General features: G+C 37.8%; 1 protein-coding gene across 2 annotated transcripts in view; it reads left to right on the top strand.

Annotated features, from left to right (window-relative positions):
- Nucleotides 1-19,709, top strand: part of DGKB (diacylglycerol kinase beta) — an 804,553-nt gene that overhangs the window by 220,426 nt on the left and 564,418 nt on the right. For both annotated transcript variants that reach the window (XM_065939288.1, XM_065939287.1), the window contains exons 7-9: nt 2,185-2,259; nt 6,786-6,905; nt 17,369-17,486. In XM_065939288.1, the coding sequence (XP_065795360.1) occupies nt 2,185-2,259; nt 6,786-6,905; nt 17,369-17,486 (313 nt within the window). The remainder of the gene's footprint in view (nt 1-2,184; nt 2,260-6,785; nt 6,906-17,368; nt 17,487-19,709) is intronic.

Genomic DNA, 19,709 nt, shown 5'->3' with positions numbered 1-19,709 from the left:
TGACCAGTGTGTCTAATAATACTAGTTAATGTTAATTGATTACTTGTGTCAGATAAGATCAATGTATCTTATATAATGTATTTAATCTTTTTAGCAAATGTATGAACAGGTACCATTTTTACTGTTGAAGGAACTGAATCTTTGAGAGGTTAATGACTTATCTGATATCACATGCCCATACAATAGCGCACCCAAAATAGTTTCAATTTCTCAAAACATATCCAGAGACTTCAATGGTCCCAAATCATTGTTGTTTAGTCACTAAATCATGTCCACTTCTTTTGCAACCTCAAGGAGTGTAGCCCACCAGGCTCCTCTGAGCATGGGATTCTCCAGGCAAGAATACTGGAGTGGGTTGCCATTCCCTTCTCCAGGGGATCTTCCTGACCCAGGGATGGAACCTGTGTCTCCTGCATCTCTTTCATTGGCAGATGGATTCTTAACCACTGAGGCACCAGGGAAGCCCAGTGAGGGGATTGGCAGAAGTAGGAAGGTGTATGTACGCAAAGATAAAGCACCTAGAAGATTAGTTATATACACACACACACACATAAATTCTTGCCACTAATTCCAAAGTAGTAGTGTTAATTGCTCAGTCGTGTCCGACTCTTTGCCACCCAACCCACTGTAGCCCGCCAGGTCCTCTGTCCGTGGGATTCTCCAGGCTAGAATACTGCAGTGAGTTGCCATTCACTTCTCCAGGGGATCTTCCGAACCCAGGGATCAAACCCGGGTCTCCTGTGTTGCAGGCAGACTCTTTACCCTCTGAACTACAGTGAAGTCCTGATGCTACCCTTGATCCTGGCCAGATGTGTTTACAATTTTTTCTTAACTGTAATAAATAACCACATTTGTATTTGCATTGTTTCTGAGACAACCTATGTTATAAAATAATACTTTTATGATTAGAGTTATATTTTTCAGTTTCTCAGAGGGATCCACAAATCCTTCTATCAAGAGAACCTCTTTAACCATATTTACTTCTTCATTTTATATTAACCATCTATATTAGATTAGAGATTTGAGTAGGATATATTTTATTAATATGCTTTCAAGCATTCTTCTTTTATACTTCTTATACTTTAAATTATCATACTATAAAACACTACTTCTAATTATATCATTTACTGACTATTAAAATTTTTGACATTCACAAAGTACATTTAGTCTGTTCTAAGGATACAGAAGAATTAAAACATTAAATAAATTGGTATGAAAATATTTTTTAAGTTATTTAGCCAAGGCATCTATATTAACCAGCAGTTCTTCACAAAGCTGACATTGAGCAAAAGAATGTGAAAATTCAACTAAAATTCTGTCTCTTCACAAAATAAATTCTGCATGCCTTCGCCTCCAAACCTTGACCAGAACACACGGCTAGCAGAGCAAATTATACCAATAAATGGCTAAAAGAGTCAATATACATTCTCATTATATCAGAATAAAAATAAACCTCAGAGTTACCCTCAAACACTTCCCCCCACCCTTCCACACCTGTTCTCAAGCCGTGGAGTAAGGATACTTGGAGGGAGGTTTGGAATGGGGGGAACATGGGTGTACCTGTGACTGATTCTTATCGAAGTTTTACAGAAAACAGCAAAATTATGTAAAACGATTAACCTTCAGTTAAAGGATAAATACAATTTAAAAAGTGACTGCTTGTGAAATTATGTGTGCTCCTACTTTCATCAAATACTGCTTTCCAAACCAAACTTTTCCTAAAAATCTTCTGCTGGAAGAAAATCTTTCTTTGTATAATTGTGCCCTCTCCTGGTGAAGCTTTCTAGACAAAGTCCAGAAAAAGCAGATATTTAGTATAGTTGACTTCACAGTTGACACAGTGGCGAAGAATCCTGCTGCCAATGCAGGAGACACAGGAAATGCTGGTTAGACTCCTGGGTTGGGAAGATACACTCAAGGAGGAAATGGCAGCCCACTCTAGTATTCCTGCCTGGGAAATCCCGTGGACAGAGGAGCCTGGAGGACTGTAGTTCATGGGGTCTCAAAGAGTTGGGCATGACTGAGCATGCATGCATATGTTTACTTTTTATATAAAAGTAATCATTGCACTCTTTTAGTGTTTGAGCTACGTGCTGAACAAATCAATTCCTCTAAGTCAAAGTTGAAGAACTTACTAAGACCTTGTATTCATTCTCTCTCTCTCCCTCCCCTCCCCTCCTCCAGGAACTAGAAAATATCATCAGTCAGATGATGCATGTGGCCGAGTACCTCGAATGGGATGTCACTGAACTGAATCCAGTAGGTATAGGGATGATTTAACTCTTGGCTACTTTCTAGAAGGCACTTGCCTATTTCATCTTTTTTGCCATCCTAGTATGTAACTGGCATTTGATTTTATCTTTGCATAAGTCTTAAGTTACTATTTATAATCAGTAGTCAAAGTGGATTCTGAGTATAAAATAATGTATGTGATTTTCTGAAGTTCTTAGCAGTAATATCTTGCTTTTCTTTCTCATGGAATTAATTTGAATGATGGTCTTAAATAAATGTAAGTAAACAAGCTGTCAGTGACACTACCAAGGTCATACCATGCCATAAAAAAGTCAAAATAGATGGGTATTTTATGATCTCCTTGTTTTTCCTTATATGGAAATAGCTGGAGTAGTCAATCTGAAAGAGGATGAAGGTGATTATGAAGATGATAATGATGGTTGTCTGTGCACAGTACACTGTTATCTTTCCATCTGTGTTGTTTAAGGCTCACAATCCTAAGAGGTAGATACTACTATTTTACTCATTTTACACATGAGGAAATTGAGACCCCAAAGGTTTTTGGTTTGTTTTTTTAAATTTATTTTATTGAAGTATAGTTGATTTACAATGTTGTGTTATTTTCTACTGTATGGTAAAATGATTCAGTTATATATATATATATATATATATATATATATATATACACACACACACACACATATATATATATATTCTTTTCCATATTCTTTCCATTATGGTTTATCACAGGATTGAGTATAGTTCCCTCTGCTATGCAGTAAGACCTTGCAGTTTATCCATCCTATATATAACAGTTTGCATTTGGTAACCCCAAACTCCCCATCCATCCTTCCCATCCACCTCCTTCTTGGCAACCACAAGTCTGTTCTCTATGGCTGTGAGTCTGTTTCTGTTTCACTGGTAAGTTCATTTGCATTGTATTTTAGATTCCACATATAAGTGGCATCATATGGTATTTGTCTTTGTCTGGCTTGCCTTGCTTTAAATGGTAAAATTTAGGTCCATCCTTGTTGCTGCAAATGGCGTTATTTCATTATTTTTTATGGCTGAGTAATAATCCATTGTATATATGTAACAGGTCTTATTTATCCACTTTTCCATCAGTGGACATTTAGGCTGCTTCCATGTCTTGGCTGTTGTAAAAAGTGCTACAATAAATACTGGGGTGTGTGTGTCTTTCTGAATCGTAGTTTCCTCCAGCTACATGCTCAGGATTGCAGGGAGACCCCAAAATGTTAGTGACTTGCCCCAAACTCTCTAGCTAGTTAAAGATCGAGCTAGGAAACATTAATCAAATTGTTTAAAGAAACAGTATCGAACAGTGCCTATAAGACCATAAAAACCTCTTGTTTTCCATAGATTTATATCCAAGTTACCAATATTATTCAAATGTGTATAAAACATACGTGGTTTGAAATTTTTACTTTGGTCACAGGTAATATTTGGGGGAGAGTTAATGAATGTTATTGATTTTAGTTTCTCTTTGAAACCAACTCAATTTAGCAAATTGTACATTAATTAAGTAAATACAAATCAATTTAATTTAAATGGTTTGCATTTTATATGAATTCAAAGAGCCCATTTAACCATATAAATTCCCATTTATGCAGTCAGCACCATGGTAATGGCATAATAATGTGATAGGAGAGCTCAAATCACATTTTCCTTGCATTGCAAACTAATGCAGTTAAAGTACAACCAAATCATTGCAGTGTTGTGTACGGGGCCAGCACCATTCTTACTGGGATGAGGATTTTCCAAGTTTTAACTCAGCTGGTTTTTCTTTTTCCTTTTTTTTCCCCTTTTTGAATGTGGAAATGCATATGCTATACACATAATGAGTGGCAGATATCATTAACAAAATTTAAGTTTGCATATGGAATAATAAAGTAGATGGTAACATGTATTTAATTCAAAAAATTTCTCTTGATTCACTGTGATACTGTTTTCACTGAAATCAAAGGACTTCTTGTAAGTTCTGCTGCCTTTGTTGGTTGTGTTTCTGTAAAACAGCTTTCTCCATCATACTTAATACCTGTGAATATAATTTATCTGTTAATCAAGCCTCTTGTGCTCACTGGAGTAATAAAGGGAAGAGAACCTTTTTTTAGTCAGCTTTCAAAGCAGACGGAAGCTCCACTACATCACAACAAAAGTATTCGGTGGTGGTGGGGTTTGAGAAAATGGGGATCTGGATGCTCTGTGGAAGGGACAGTGGTGGCTGGATGGTCTAATTAGAACAAATACATACTGGAAAATGCAATTAATGAGCTAAATAGCAGCATCAGTCATTTGTGGCATATACTGATAAGTCTGTCCTTTCTGTGGGCAGTATAGAGTGTCAAGATAAAAGCCTTGCCTGTGTCTGTAGTTGCTGTCATAACAACTGCCTCATCCTGCCCGATGATTCAGCAGCTCTCCCCATTTCAAGCGTGTGTGTACTTCTATACACTTTGTTTGACTCTTAAGTTGGCATGATAAATAATGAGAAGGATACATTTGATGTTGATGGCAGTTAGCAGGAGATGACATGTCCTTGAGCAGAGTTCTTAAAAACTAACCCAGGCTCTCCCGTTAGATTTACTAAGTACGAAATGAATGGATCAGTTTTCTGAAACAAATGCTCTGTGTTTTAGTTCTCTTCCTATTTTTTCATTTCTTTTGGTTCATGAGAGTGCCTTCAAGATGGCCTTTTAATCAGACCTTATGCCCAATTTTAAGTGAATTCCCTTGTCCTTCATTTTGAGAGTAATGAAACTACTCATTTTTCCCCAACAAGACTCTTTCCAATACCTGTAGATGCATTTGTTTCTATGGAGGAAAATAATCTGATTTTAAAATACTTCTTGAGGAAAAACATCAATCAACCAAGTTCAGCAATGTTGAGGCAAATGATCCTGCTATCAACAAACATATCAAGTATTCCATTTATTGCACCTTTTCAAATTTTTCTTCTAATGCGCTCTGTGTTTCGTTCATTTTTTTTTGAATGGATTAAAACTTCCATATTAGCTAGAGGTGATGAGTTACTTTCTTCACTGGATTCTTCCACATTTTCCTCTTTGATGCCATTAGATAGGAGGTACTACGCCTTTCCAGCAGCCGAGGGTAATATGTTTGGGACTCAAATATAATTTCTGCTAATGTAACATGGGGCTTCCCAGGTGGCACGAGGGTAAAGAACCTGCCTGCCAGTGCAGGAGACACAAGAGACGCAGGTTTGATCCCTGGGTTGGGAAGATTCCCTGGAGAAAAACAAGGCAGCCCGCTCTGGTATTCTTACCTGGAGAATCCCATGGGCAGAAGAGCCTGGCGGGCTATAGTCCATGGGGGCCACAAGGTCGGACATGACTGACCCACTGAACATGCAATATAATACTAACAACACCTCTATTAAACTTACTCTGTGTGCTAGAGACTCTTCAAAGATACTTATACTGTGTTAGCACATCTAACTCTCACACCAACCCTTGGAGTTAACAACACATATTAGAACTATGCAGCCAAGAGGTAAATGTATCACACATACCGTGGAGAACACTTTGGGATACTGTATGCAAGTCAGCTTTAGAAAAGAAATCTAATCCAAATGGTCTGATTGTTTAACTTCTTGGCTCTATTAAGTTCTGATAGGCAATTAGAAGTGACTTAATTCCCCTGCCCCATACCACTTAGCAAAGAATTATTTCAGCTCTTTGCCATGAAGTTAATTTGCTCAGTCATTATCTGGCATATATTTGAATTAAAAAAAATAATCTAGAGACAGCAATTAAAGATCACTTTCATCCATAAATTAAAGATACCTTTTTGTTTGAGTGCTGCCATTCATGTGACAAAATATTAAAAAGTTAAGCAATTATGTCTAAAGTTGATCAGTGTAAGTAGTCATGTTCTAGCAATCGTAGCAAAGCTACTTTTATTCTCAATGACAAGATTGACATCGTACCAAGTTATCTAGATAGTTATCCCGACTTTCCAGTTAGCTGCTGTTTTGTGTGTAAAGTGTGTGCCCGTGCATATGCGGGTGTGCATATTGAGTCATGTCCAACTGTTTGCGACCCTCTGGATTTTAACCTGCCAGGCTTCTCTGTCCATGGAATGTTCCAGGCAAGAATCCTGGAGTGGGTTGCCATTTCCTTCTCCAGGGGATCTTCCCCACCCAGGATTGAACCCGTGTCTCCTGCATTGGCAGCTGGATTCTTTACCACTAACACCACCTGGGAAGCAGTTTGCTGCTGGTCACAGTTTACTGGGCTTTCCTGGTGGCTCAGATGGTAAAGAATCTGCCTGCAAAGCAGGAGACCCGGGTTCAATCGCTACCCACTCCAGTCTTGTTGCCTGGAGAATCCCGTGGACAGAGGAGCCTGGAGGGCTATATAGTCCAAGGGTCGCAAAGGGTCGGACACTCCTGAAGCAGCTTACACACACACACACACACACAGTTTATCATAATCAATTCATTGTAATACTTGGTTGTGTCACATTATTGTATTGATTCATTTTCAAATTTTTGCTCATCTCCTCTATTCCAGATCCTCCATGAAATGATGGAAGAAATTGACTATGATCATGATGGAACAGTCTCTCTGGAGGAATGGATTCAAGGAGGCATGACAACAATTCCACTCCTTGTGCTCCTGGGCTTAGAAAATGTAAGTATTTACATAGAGGAGTAACCTGGTGGTAAGTCAGTGGAGTTCTCTTTTATACATTTTGATTATAAATTCATCTATATTCTACAATTAAGTATTTATTGAGTGCCTGATCCTTCTAATATGTATGACACTGTGCAATTTAACAGTAGTTCCTTGTATAGTAATAGTTGCCATGAATATATTAATTCATTCATTCATTTACCTTATTACTTAATACATGATTACTCTCTTTCCCCCACTATTTAAAATGTAATCTAGTTTAAAAATTATTGACCTCATTTTGCCTAATGGAAGAAACACCCCAATATGACTGCATGCTATGGTTGTTACCACACTCCTTCAATTTCTATACTTCCTCTCCTCATGAAGATGATCTAGTTTATTGATAAACAAACCCATAAGTGGAGGAGCCAATTATAATTGAGGTGGTTGACTATATATACATGTAAGTGTATGTATAGTTTGGACTTGGGCTTCCTTGGTGGCTCAGACGTTAAAGAATCTGCCTGCAATGCAGTAGACCCGGGTTTGATCCCTGGATCAGGAAGATTCTCTGTTGAAGGAAATGGCAACCCACTCCAGTACTCTTGCCTGGAGAATCCCATGGACAGAGAAGCCTGGCGGGCTACAGTCCATGGGGTCGCAAAGAGTCGGACACGAGTGAGTGGCTAACCCTCCACAGTTCTCCATATGTATTGTTCAGTCACGTCTGACTCTTTGCGACCCCATGGACTGCAGCACACCAGGTTCCCCTGTCCTTAACTGTCTCCCAGAGTTTGCTCAAATTCAAGTTCACTGATGCAGTGATGCCATCTAGCCATCTGATTCTCTGCCACCTTCTTCTCCTCCTGTCCTCAATCTTTCCTAACATCAGGGTGTTTTCCAATGAGTCGGTTCTTTGCCTCAGGTGGCCAAAGTGTTGGAGCTTCAACTTCAGCATCAGTCCTTTCAATGAATATTCAGGGTTGGTTTCCTTTAGGATGGACTGGTTTGATCTCCTTGCTATCCAAGGGACTCTTGGAGTCTTCTCCAGCACCACAATTAGAAAGCATCAATTCTTCAACAACCTTCTCACATCTGTACATGACTACTGGAAAAACAATAGCTTTGACTGTACAGACCTTTGTTGGCAAAGTGATGTGTCTGCATTTTAATACGCTTGTCTAGGTCTGTCATAGCTTTCCTTCCAAGGAGCAAGCATCTTTCTGTTTTTCTTTGCATAGCAATAGTCTGTCAAAGTTTTTCCTTCTAATCCTGTTAACGTTTTCTCATGTCACTGCCTCCAGTGGTAATTAAAACTGGTGGTTTGGGGAATAATATACCAACCTAAGATCAGAATGTGATATCATAGTGACTTTGAATCTAGAGCTTACTACCCCAGTTTGGTTGACTTTTGGTAACGGTTAATTTAAAAATTCAATACTAGATTTTTATACTTAGCTTTAATAAACAAGAATTAACTATCACATTCAGATAGTATAATGTTAATTAGATTCAAAGAGCATTACTTATGGAAAGCGACATGGCACATAGCAGTTAGAGTTTTGAGATGCAAGATCATAGTGTTCATTGCTTCTCTGCTGACCCCTAGACTTTTCATACTTTTTGAAGTATTTATTGATCTGGCTGCCCTGAGTCTATGTTGCTGTGTGTGGAATTCTCTAGTTGCAGAGAGGGCTACTCTCCAGTTGCGGCGCCTGGGCTTCTCATTGCAGTGGTTTCTCTTGTTGCAGCTTGCATGCTTGGGAGTACAGCTTCCGTAGTTGTGGCAGCTGAGCTTAATTGCCCTGCAGCATTGGCGACTTCCTGGAGCAGGAATTGAGCTGGTATCCCCTGCATTGCAAGATGGATTGTTATCCACTGAACCGCCAGGGAAGCCGCTTTCATACTTCTTGTTACCAGCAATAACAGTTTTTCAAATTCAAGACTATCCTATAGTTAACTTAAGATACCCAATTTTTAAGTCAGTTCTCAAGAGCTCTTGCAGTCTGTGTAAAATGTGTGATAGTGTGTAAAAGTATGTTGTACAGATTTACATATTATTTTGAGAATCTATAAATGGGCTTTGGGACAGTGGAATTTGTCTGTTTCATCTGGATCTTCAAATTCTTTTACATTCAGGTTAATCTTATAGGGCCCATGGGATTTTAGAAATGGTCAGAGGAAGGAAAAATAGAATTACTAATAGATGATAAATAGGAAATTAATCTTAAGGTAAATAATTTATTAAAACAAAGATAATATAGGCCTTATTAATAGACACATAGTTCTACATTTTGAGAATTAATGAAGCAATAATTCTTGTGTCTGATGTTCTTATATATACATAACCTAGTATCTTCTTGTAATAACTTACTATGTATCTCTGCATCAAAAATATTTGTTTCATCATATAATATACCTTCTGACAAAGGCATATGCCAATCAGAATATTGGGTGAAAACAGAAAATAAACTGACAAAATCTTAACTTCAGAAGGTTTGGTATATGTTCTGTATTGAAAAATAGTTGGCAAATGACTCTTCAAGATGTTCCAATGATAGTGGTTCCCAAGAATGGAATTTTATATTTTTAAAACTAAAATGTTTTTATTTTAAACATTTATGGAAATTCTAGTATGAAGGAAGATTTAGGAATGAGCAAGTAAATTATTTGATAGTAGCAGATTTGACAGGAAACTGCAGAATTGGAAACATCTATATTTTTAATAAAAAATTTGAAATAATATTTTTCTTTGGAAGATATTGCTTACAAATTTTTTACAGCTTTACTAATAAGTACAGATATTTGTGAAATTGTGAACATTGCCTGGGTAAATATAGTCCACAAATCTGTGTGAATGTTAACTAGAAATATTTTAAACAAATATGGTATACCCCCGATTCTAGAGGGCTTCCCTGGTGGCTTAGAGGGTAAAGAGTCTGCTGCAATGCAGGAGACCCAAGTTCGATACCTGGGTCAGGAAGATCCCTTGGAGAAGGAAATGGCAACCCACTCCAGCATTCTTGCCTGGGAAATCCCATGGACAGAGGAACCTGGTAGTCCATGGGGTCGCAAAGAGTCAGACACGACTGAGCGACTTCTCTTTCCTTTCCTTCCAGTTTCTAGCAGCAACTTCTTTAATTCAGCGGAATGAAAGTTCTTTGCCATTAATTTCCATCAGGCTAATGTTACATAATTTATTTTATATTGATATTCTTAGATTTATAGTGTATGTGTTTTGTTAAAAAATTTTGGGGAGTGGTGCTTAATGGGAGAAATTTAATTCAGGGTTCAGAGAAACCTGAGCTGCGTTCCCAGTGATGGCCACTAGATGGCAGGGCTACATTGTTTAACATTTGTAGATGGGCTATGCGATTGGATGTTTTCCCTGCGAAGAGCAGTTCTGAGAGTGTTTTCTTCACTTCTTAAAAAAAAAAAAAAAAAGCTGATAATGTTTTTTAAATTGTCTTTTATAAAATGGGTAAGCCATTAATTAAATTCACAAATCAGAGCATCTATTTGTTAAAAAGAGCTTTTTAATTCCCAGACATGGTAAGTATTTTACAAACCAGGATTGACACGATGATAACTGAGTGATGAGGGCCTTTTCTTTTTAGTAATTGAGATTTATTTCCTTTTCTGTAGGCGATTAATGTGCTATATGATTACCTGTAGAGAATTTAATTCATGGAGCCATTTCCCCCATTCCCCACCCCCTACTTTGACTTATCAGATTAGAAGTCTAGAAGTTTTAGATCGAATTCAGCCCCTTAAATACAAGGCCCGTCTTATTATGTTGTCCTATATATTCTTGTCTATTGTCAATTATGAGCTCAGGGAGTAGATGCTAATTGATAGTGCATGTTAAATACCACAGTGTATTTGAAAATGACCGTGGTGTCCTCCCCCAATTACACAGATAGAATATTGTCCTGGGAAAGCAGTCCTCACTTGTAATGTTAGGCAGAGCAGTTGTGATTTTACTGTGGTTCAGTTTTTTCCACCAACAAGATACTTAAAACTATGCTCTTTTACATTGTACCTATTTTGGTGCCAAAATCAGAATCGTAGTTTATCAGAACCTTGTTCTTTATCAAATGCTGAGGGTAAGAGTCATTTTCTTTCCCTTATAAGAAGTCCTTCAAACTTCATGAGACCCAGTATAAATGGTATACTCTCTCATTTTGGGGGGGCATTTGATTACAATAAAAAATTTTTGTATGAGACTGAGTCATTCTTCCTTCAGCACTCATCTCAACTAAGAATTTTTTTTAAATCTTACTTTAAATGAATAAAAAATTTTAAAATAACTGCTAGCAATAAACTCTGAATGATGACAAATTTGGCATTTAAAGGACAGATAGCAAGTAGATTAAACTTTGTGGGTCATAAAGTCTCTGTTGCAACTGCCGGACTGCCACTGCAGTGCAAAAGCAACCACAGACAGCACCTCATTGAGTGAGCAGGGCTGTGTTTGTGTTTTTGTTTTTCCATTTATTTTTATTAGTTGGAGGCTAATTACTCCATGGCTGATTCATGTCAATGTAGGGCAGTGTTCTTATAAAACTTTATTTACGAAAAGAGCTTGTTGGCTGTGTTTGACCCAAGGACCATAGTTTGCTGACCCCTGACTTATTCTATTGTTATTATGCCATATCACAAATTACATATTATATATTCTGTCATACAACACAATGAATTTTAACTGGTTTTAAATCATTTTGGAAAGAGAATTCTGATTTTAAAAAATTAGATCATTCCAGTAAGGACCAGTGAAGAGATGATAGAATGGAAGTTAGCATTATTAAATTGGCCTTCACCCTGACTTGGTTTGAAGAAGGAAACAGCAACCCACCTCCAGCATTCTTGCCTGGGAAATCCTGTGGGCAGAGGAGCCTGGTGGGCTACAGTTCATGGGGTCACAAAGAGCTGGACACGACTGAGCGATTAAACAACAGTAACTGGCTTGGTTATGAACCAACCAGGTGATTTTGTGCTAGACGGTCCTCTTCTCTGGACATGTTAAAAGAAGTTAGTCAGGAAAATCCCTTTCCTTTTCTAATATTCTTTCAGTTCAAACGTTTGTTGTACTAGATGAACAAGATGATTAATGATGCTGTGAGCGTGTCCTAAGTTACTCAGTCATATCTGACTCTGTGCGAACCTTTGTACTGTAGCCCGCCAGGCTCCTCTATCCATGGCATTCTCCAGGCAAGAATGCTGGAGTGGGTTGCCATTTCCTCCTCTAGAGGATCTTCCCAACCCAGGGATCGAATCCACGTCTCTTATGTCTCCTGCATCGGCAGGCAGGTTCTTTACCACTCGTGCCTGGGAAGCCCCGATTAATGATGCTCCAGTTCCTGAAATCTTTAATCTGGGATCATTGTTAGATTTTTCAAAGAAAATTCCTAAATTCACACTATCGTAAAAACTGGAATACAGATTTAAATAAAAGCCTGGCTTAAAATAAGGATACTTTAAATTCTGAGTTTGGCATTGTTGGTGCCAAATTTGGCCTGTGTGATTTTTGAATGGTTATTTATTTTGATTTCTTTATTTTTGCTCAGAGTCCTGGTTTTAAACCCTATAGGCAGTTTACAGTTTAAACTTTGCCATTGTTTGAAATGTTTTGGTACATATATTTTTGCGCCTGGTTCAATAAAGTAAAAGTATTGTTTGGTTGGATTTCTGATGAAATTTGTCTCCTGGTGACTATGAATGGAAAGCAGAAGATGATGTATTCTTCTAAGCTGTATTTGGGAAAGTAATGTTTCACACTCTATTTTTTTAATTTGGTTGCAATGTTGCTCTGTTGTTTGTACATTGCTCAATCAGGAAAGGAGTTATGAAGCTGGATAAATGCAACCATTCTTGAGATTCCACATCGGGTCATTCAAGGAAAATAACCATGTGATGTTACAGTCTGTTGAATCAGCATTTGAAATGTAAGATTATCAGGGTCTGAGCCTGACTTCAGAACGTGCGATCTGGAGAAGGACAGTTGGTTGTAGCTCTGCTTAGAATTTTAAAACTTCTCTCTACATTTTCTTTTTGTCTAAAAGAGCAGTTTCTTTTGTATTGTTATATTTTTTGGAGACCTTGAGCAGAAAAGTAAGATAATTTAATGGTGCTTATTGTTGATTGAGTTGGAATCCATTTGCAACATTAGCTTTATGTATTTTAATTGAGGTCAGTTGAAATGAACCTGACAGGGGAATGGGCATTCTGGCTTTGATATCAGTGAAATTTCTCCATGAGATCTTTAGAAGATGTGTGTGTGTGTGTGTGTGTGTGTGTGTGTGTGTGTGTGTGTGTGTGTGTGTGTGTGTGTGTGTGTGTTAGTTGCTTAGTCGTGTCTGACTCTTTGCAACCCCATAGACTGCAGCTCACAAGGCCCCTCTGCCCATGGGATTCTCCAGGCAAGAACACTGGAGTGGGCTGCCATTTGCTTCTCCATCTTTAGAAAATAATGATATTTATAACATCCCTAGTTCACTTGAGCACTGTGTGCAATCCTGGGGGTATTTAGGGGAAAAAAGCTAAAACTTTACAAATCACTAGATAAAAAAATTGTTTTCAATATTTTCCAAAGAACATTCTTCTCTTTGAAACTTCCTTTTGACTTAAAATGTCAAAAGGAATTAAAAGGGGAGGAAGACCCGGATGCCACTCTGGAATTTCCTGGATTTCATTAAACATTTCTCTGATATCAGCACAGAACTGAACTACTTCATTATAAAATAAGTGCTTACTAAATATCAGGAGTACATTTTTATTAAGAGTAATATCTAATGATGTAAAAAAATAGGAGAACACAAATTTTATGAAATAAACCATTTTAAATCCACAAACATCCTTCTCAGATCTTTTAGCTGAAATGCTGGGATGTTACACAACTCAACCCAATGATGATAATAATATTTGCTGTTTATGTAACACCAATCTTCTGAGGAGCTAAATTGACTTCACAGGTATTGTATAATGAAACCTCACACCACGGTCTGGGCGAGGAAAGTGGTTACTGTCATTTTATTAGAGAGGAAAATAAAGGTGAAATGGCTTATCCACATTTTCATCAGAGGCCAGGAATCAAGCCTTCCAGATTTGCTCTTCATTGCTTTTTTAGAAAAATGAATTCCTTTCTACGACAATAAATATTTATTTGCAATAGAAGTACTAATAGGCATATGCTGTCCCCACTGATGGAATATAGTCAGGGACCCCTCCCCCCCCCCCAAGTTTACCATCTAAATAAGACAAACAAGACAAGACACAAAAATACAGAGCGTTGGAGTTTAATTTGCACTGCTGAGAAGCAGTTGGCTCCTGGTTTCAATTTCTTCTCTTGAAGTCACATACATATTTCATCCTTTGCATAGTTTGGCAATGTATCCGGCTAAGAGCTATAAAGCTATTTAATTTGTTTTTTGGTAAAGCGTTTTATGTCTGGATAATGGATTTGTACATCAGTGGCAGCCTGTAACATGGCTAAGTGTTCTGATTGACAGAACACCCACGTTCAGACTTGTTTATTTTTTGATAAGGAAAATGCCAGCTAACTTATCCATATGTGCTCTTCAACGGGAGGAGGCTTATTCACATGTAATGGACACTCATTTAAAAATAAAATGACAGGGATTATGAGAACAGTAATACATAGGAGAATTAAATTTTCCCTTCTCTTTTTCACTTAAAAATGTTTTTTAAGCATCGATCCAATAATGCTTAATGCTAAATTTATCAATATATTAAAAAAAAATTATCCTCTTGATCTTTTAGTTATCAGGCTACCTTATTCTTATTTAAAGGAATAGAAAAATTTTAAATATAGACAGTTTATAAACTATAGCAGAATTAAGCAAATATATAAAGTTTTCCCAACGGGGCTTCCCAGGTGACTCGGTAAAGAATGTACCTGCCAATGAAGGAGATGCAAGAGTAACAGGTTCGATCCCTGGGTTGGGAAGAACCCCTGGAGAAGGACATGGCAACCCACTCCAGTACTCTTGCCTGGGAAATGCCAAGGAGAGAGGAGCCTGGCGGGCTGCATGGGGGTCACAAGGAATCAGACACGACTAACCACACACTCGCGTAAAGCATTCCATTCATATAATGAAGATACTAGAAAGCTTATGACTCAAGCAAACCAGAATTGGATTCAGAAATTACTACAAAATCTATTCCTTAAATTTGGGGGGAAAAATGAAGCCCCATTGTCTTGAGATGTCCCCTCCATGACACCCTCTGCAGAAGTGCTTTTGTGGAGACCTTGTGAGACTCCTGTCGGGAAAATGAAGCTGAGTGTTATCGAGCACTGTGAAGGTTCTGAGAGTTACCTACTTGTAGGTGAACAAATGAACTTGCCCCAGTTCTGTGGGTGCTGGCAGAGGACATGAGTGTCTGGGTCAGAAACCAACACTGTTCTCTCATAGCAAAGAAGCAGTAGGAGTCTCAGAGCGGATCTAGGTCTCCAGGCCTGCAGATTCTCTTGGGGTGATGCAGAGAGGCCCAAGTAACACAACATCAGAGCCAAGAACCCTCTGGCTTGGTGTAATTAAAGTGAAGGCAAAAATGTTAGCCACTCAGTCCTGTTCGACTCTGCAACCCCGTGGGCTGGAGCCTGCCAGATTCCTCTGACCACGGTATTCTCCAAGCAAGAATACTGGAGTGAGTAGCCATTTCATTCTCCAGGGGATCTTCCCCACCCAGGGATCAAACCCTGGTCTCCCGTGTTGCAGGCAGATTCTTTACGGTCCGAGCCACCGGGGAAGCTATCATCATATGCAATAAACAAGCTTGCTTAACCTTTGCCTGTAAGAGGCATTATTTTCATCATATCAGACTGTAAGTAAACCTGCCCTCTGCTCTGGAGGAAGATATGTCTCTACAATGCAAGGCTCTACGTTGTTGAAAGAGGACAGTTCTTCTGCTTACAAAATGTGCAGATGATCAAGAGACCCATGGAGAGCTATCTCCCAGGAAGCATTTTCGTTAATGTTTCATATTATGATGCAAATTTGACATTTCTGGTTCTAATGTAAGAATTAGTTTCTATGAATTTAATTGAATGCTTCAAATCTGGTGGATTATGTCTTGACTAGGAATAGGAAAAAGTGGTTAGGAAGCATTACTATTAATATTTTATTATTTAGAGAAACAAGATGACCGGGACATGTTTATATTATCTCACTCCCACAGAATTTGTATTAGTGACTCAGCTCATAATAGGTGTTCAAAGAAATATGGCAACTTGACTGACCTGAAGAACTGAGAACTACCATGGTTTCTATAGAATACCAATAAATGATATCTAAAATTAATCTGAGTTGGATACAATTTGATGAATGATGTACAAGGAGTACATGTTAACACAGAAAATGATGGTGAAAAAAGTAATACATATATAATAACTTCATTTAATATCTTGACCTCCTTGTAAGGAATTCAAGAGATTTGTAAGCATCCTATTATTTTGTTTTACTTCAGTGTTGGACAATGCAAATGTAATTAAGTATCTGATTGAGTACAGCTATTATGATATTATGTAGTATTTCAGAAGAATAAATGATAATTACGATTTTGCCAAGATTTTGAATTAATTAAACTCAAGATTTTATTGTGGCAAGGAATGATAGGGATTGTTGCCATTTTTCCATGAAATTAAATTCATTCATATATATTTTTCTTTTCTTATAAACATTCATGTTTTGCAAAACAGAAGTAAAGAAAAAATTAATTGGAGCCTTATAAATACTTATTTTTTTTAAATTTAACTATTAGAGGCATACAAAAATATATGAATGTAAATTATGACATGTAAGGAATCCCCCAACTGAAGCCTTAGAATACCATCAGTAACTTCCTTTTAAGTCTTATGTTTTCATCCCATCCTACCCCTCTGCTTCCTTATAAGACCTAATCACTATCATGAAATTTGTCTATTCCTACTATTAAGCAAGGGTTTGGAGCTACTCTGGTGGCTCAGTCGGTAAAGAATCTGCCTGCAATGCAGGAGACCCAGGTTTGATCCTTTGGTCTGGAAGCTCAAGTGTTAATATATTCTGTCTAGGTTTTCACCTCTCAGAATTTTCCACTCAAGAATATTTTGTTTTTCTTTATTCACGTATTTGTTTATGGAATTGTCCTAAAAGTAAAATATCCAGGTGAGGCAGACACGCCTCTGTTCTCAGGAGTGCTCGGTTGGGCCAACTGTGATGCTGGTTCGGGACCTCCTATTGAAGTGTTGACATTAGATGAGAACGTGTGGGTTGCTGTAGCATCTGAGATTTGTTAGCAGGATCTCATTCCACTAGAACACATGTGTTTTTCTAGACTTCTGTGGTGATCTTGGAGAAAGTCAGGGATGAAATAACAGATTGTCTTCAAACGCTGCCGTCCAGCTCTGAATTTTATTGGCATTTTCTTATTCCACTGTTTATTTCATTAAGTGAAATCTGTTTCTCTTACGTCCCGTGCAGAATGTGAAGGATGACGGACAGCATGTGTGGCGACTCAAGCACTTTAACAAACCTGCCTACTGCAATCTCTGCCTGAACATGCTGATCGGCGTAGGGAAGCAGGGTCTCTGCTGTTCCTGTGAGTATGCTTGCCTTGCCCAGACATCACCTCCGGAGAGGAAAGGTTGATTTCATGGCACAGTCCTGTTTGTAGACAGAGTCAAGAAATTAACCTGACCCTTCCTGTACCTGTGATTTATGTCCCCCTGTAGTATGTTTCTGAAGGTTTAGGTCATTCTAGTTTTAACTTCCTTCAATTTTGGAAAACCCTCTCCTTGGGAAAGGAAGAAGGACATTGTCCAACTCACAAGCCATTTTCTTTCCACTGTAATTTAGTTTATTCATCATTTTTATTGCTTCTGCGAGTATTAGGAAAATATCCACTGGTCTCTCATACTTATATCTTACATTTATTCATATTCGTCCTTTTTTTCCCAAGTTAGCTGCTTTATTCACATTGTTTTCCTGTAATGAGAGTACTCCTTTCAGTCTTTTAAAAATAATTGCTTGATCAGTTTGCACTCAGATTAAGAAATCACAAGGAATAAAAACTAATCTTGTACCTCAGACACATGAGTTTTAATTCTATCATGGAGAAGTTCTTCATATATGGTTAATGGGTATTAGAATGCAAAGTTTCGCCTGTTTGTGAATTGAGGTCATTATTTTTATTTCAGCACACTTATCTTTGCAATATTTATGTTACTCTACAGAATACTGCCCACTAGAATTTTCAGATAGTGCTTGCATCAATTTATAGAAGGCACTGAAGAATTTTTAAACCAACAGCATGTACGCCTGAGGAGCTTTTGCATTCTGTGATACTTCTGCTAAAACAGGGGGAATCCTGAGTTCTCCTCATTAAGGGCGACTTTGTCTTAGTCCAGCACGTTGTCCAGCCATACTCTTTTCTGCAGTGTATGTTTACTGAACCTGTCAGGTTTATTGGATACATCCCATTTTCGTGCATTTATAATAAATCTAATTTCTTACCTGGCTTCCATATAATACATAATTTTTAGATATTAATTTTACCTAATGGCTTCTTTGGTAGCATATTTGGGAGGAGACTTTCAGATGTTTTATTTGACATTAAAAACCATATTTTAGGACCACTTTTAAGTGTTTAAAGACTTTAGAAAAGTAACATAAAATTACCTCATGCCACTTCAGAGGGCTGTTTCTGGTGGCCACATTTAAGAGGCTGGTTACCCCAGAACATTCTCCATGTACAAAGGAAGAAATTTGCTTTCAAGGCTTTATTATTTTTAAGGAAAATGCTTTTTTCAGAGTATTTTCTATTGATGGGACCTTATGAAACAAAATGGTAATTCTCAAATAATGTGGGCAGTGTCATGTAAGAGTGAGAATCTTACTCACAAATTTTAACTGGTAGGTGTAGCAAACGTAATATACAACATTATTACCATTAGGAAAGAGAAGAGGAACTGTTTTCTTCCTCACTGTTGCCAAAGGAAGTCACAGATGTGGCTATTGGGGAAGAGTTTTACTATATGAACTTAGTATTTTTTCATTCTAATTCCATGCAGTGGTTAATTTCTTTTTGTCTTATTGAGAGAGCTACCTGGTTGCTTTTTTACTTAATTTTTATTCCCTGTATTTATGCATTTGTTACTCTTAATTAGAAACCAGTATTTTATTAAAGAATATCTTTATAAGACCCTGAGTTATACTCAAAATCAAGCCATGCAGTGATTTACAGATGCCAATAACGTGTATGTGTTGGCTTTATGTCACTTTTTACACACCCACACCCCCATATATATCTTTGTATTTGTGAATATATTCATATTTGTGCTTAGTCACTCAGTCGTGTCTAACTCCTTGAAACTCCATGGACTACAGCCTGCCAGACTCCTCTGTCCATGGGGATTCTTCAGCCAAGAATACTGGAGTGCGTTGCCATGCCCTCCTCCAGGGGATCTTCCCAACCCAGGGATTGAACCCAGGTCTCCTGCACTGCAGATGGATTCTTTACCATCTGAGCCACCAGGGAAACCCATACACATTTGCATATACATATTAATTGTGTGTGTGTGTATATATATGTATGTGTATATATATATATTTACATACCATAAAATACATATATACATACACATGTATATCTTTGTATATGTGTATATATACACATTTGTATATATATATTAATTTTTGTAATCATATATCACAAAATGCACACACACACACACACACACACACACACACACACACACCCACCCACCCACCCATATGCTGCCTAGCAAAGGTTTTTCCTTTTGGAGACAGATTGCCATCATGG

Source organism: Muntiacus reevesi, chromosome 6 (genome assembly GCF_963930625.1).
Source record: "Muntiacus reevesi chromosome 6, mMunRee1.1, whole genome shotgun sequence".
NCBI lineage: Eukaryota > Metazoa > Chordata > Mammalia > Artiodactyla > Cervidae > Muntiacus > Muntiacus reevesi.
This window is presented reverse-complemented; position numbering and strand designations above follow the sequence as displayed.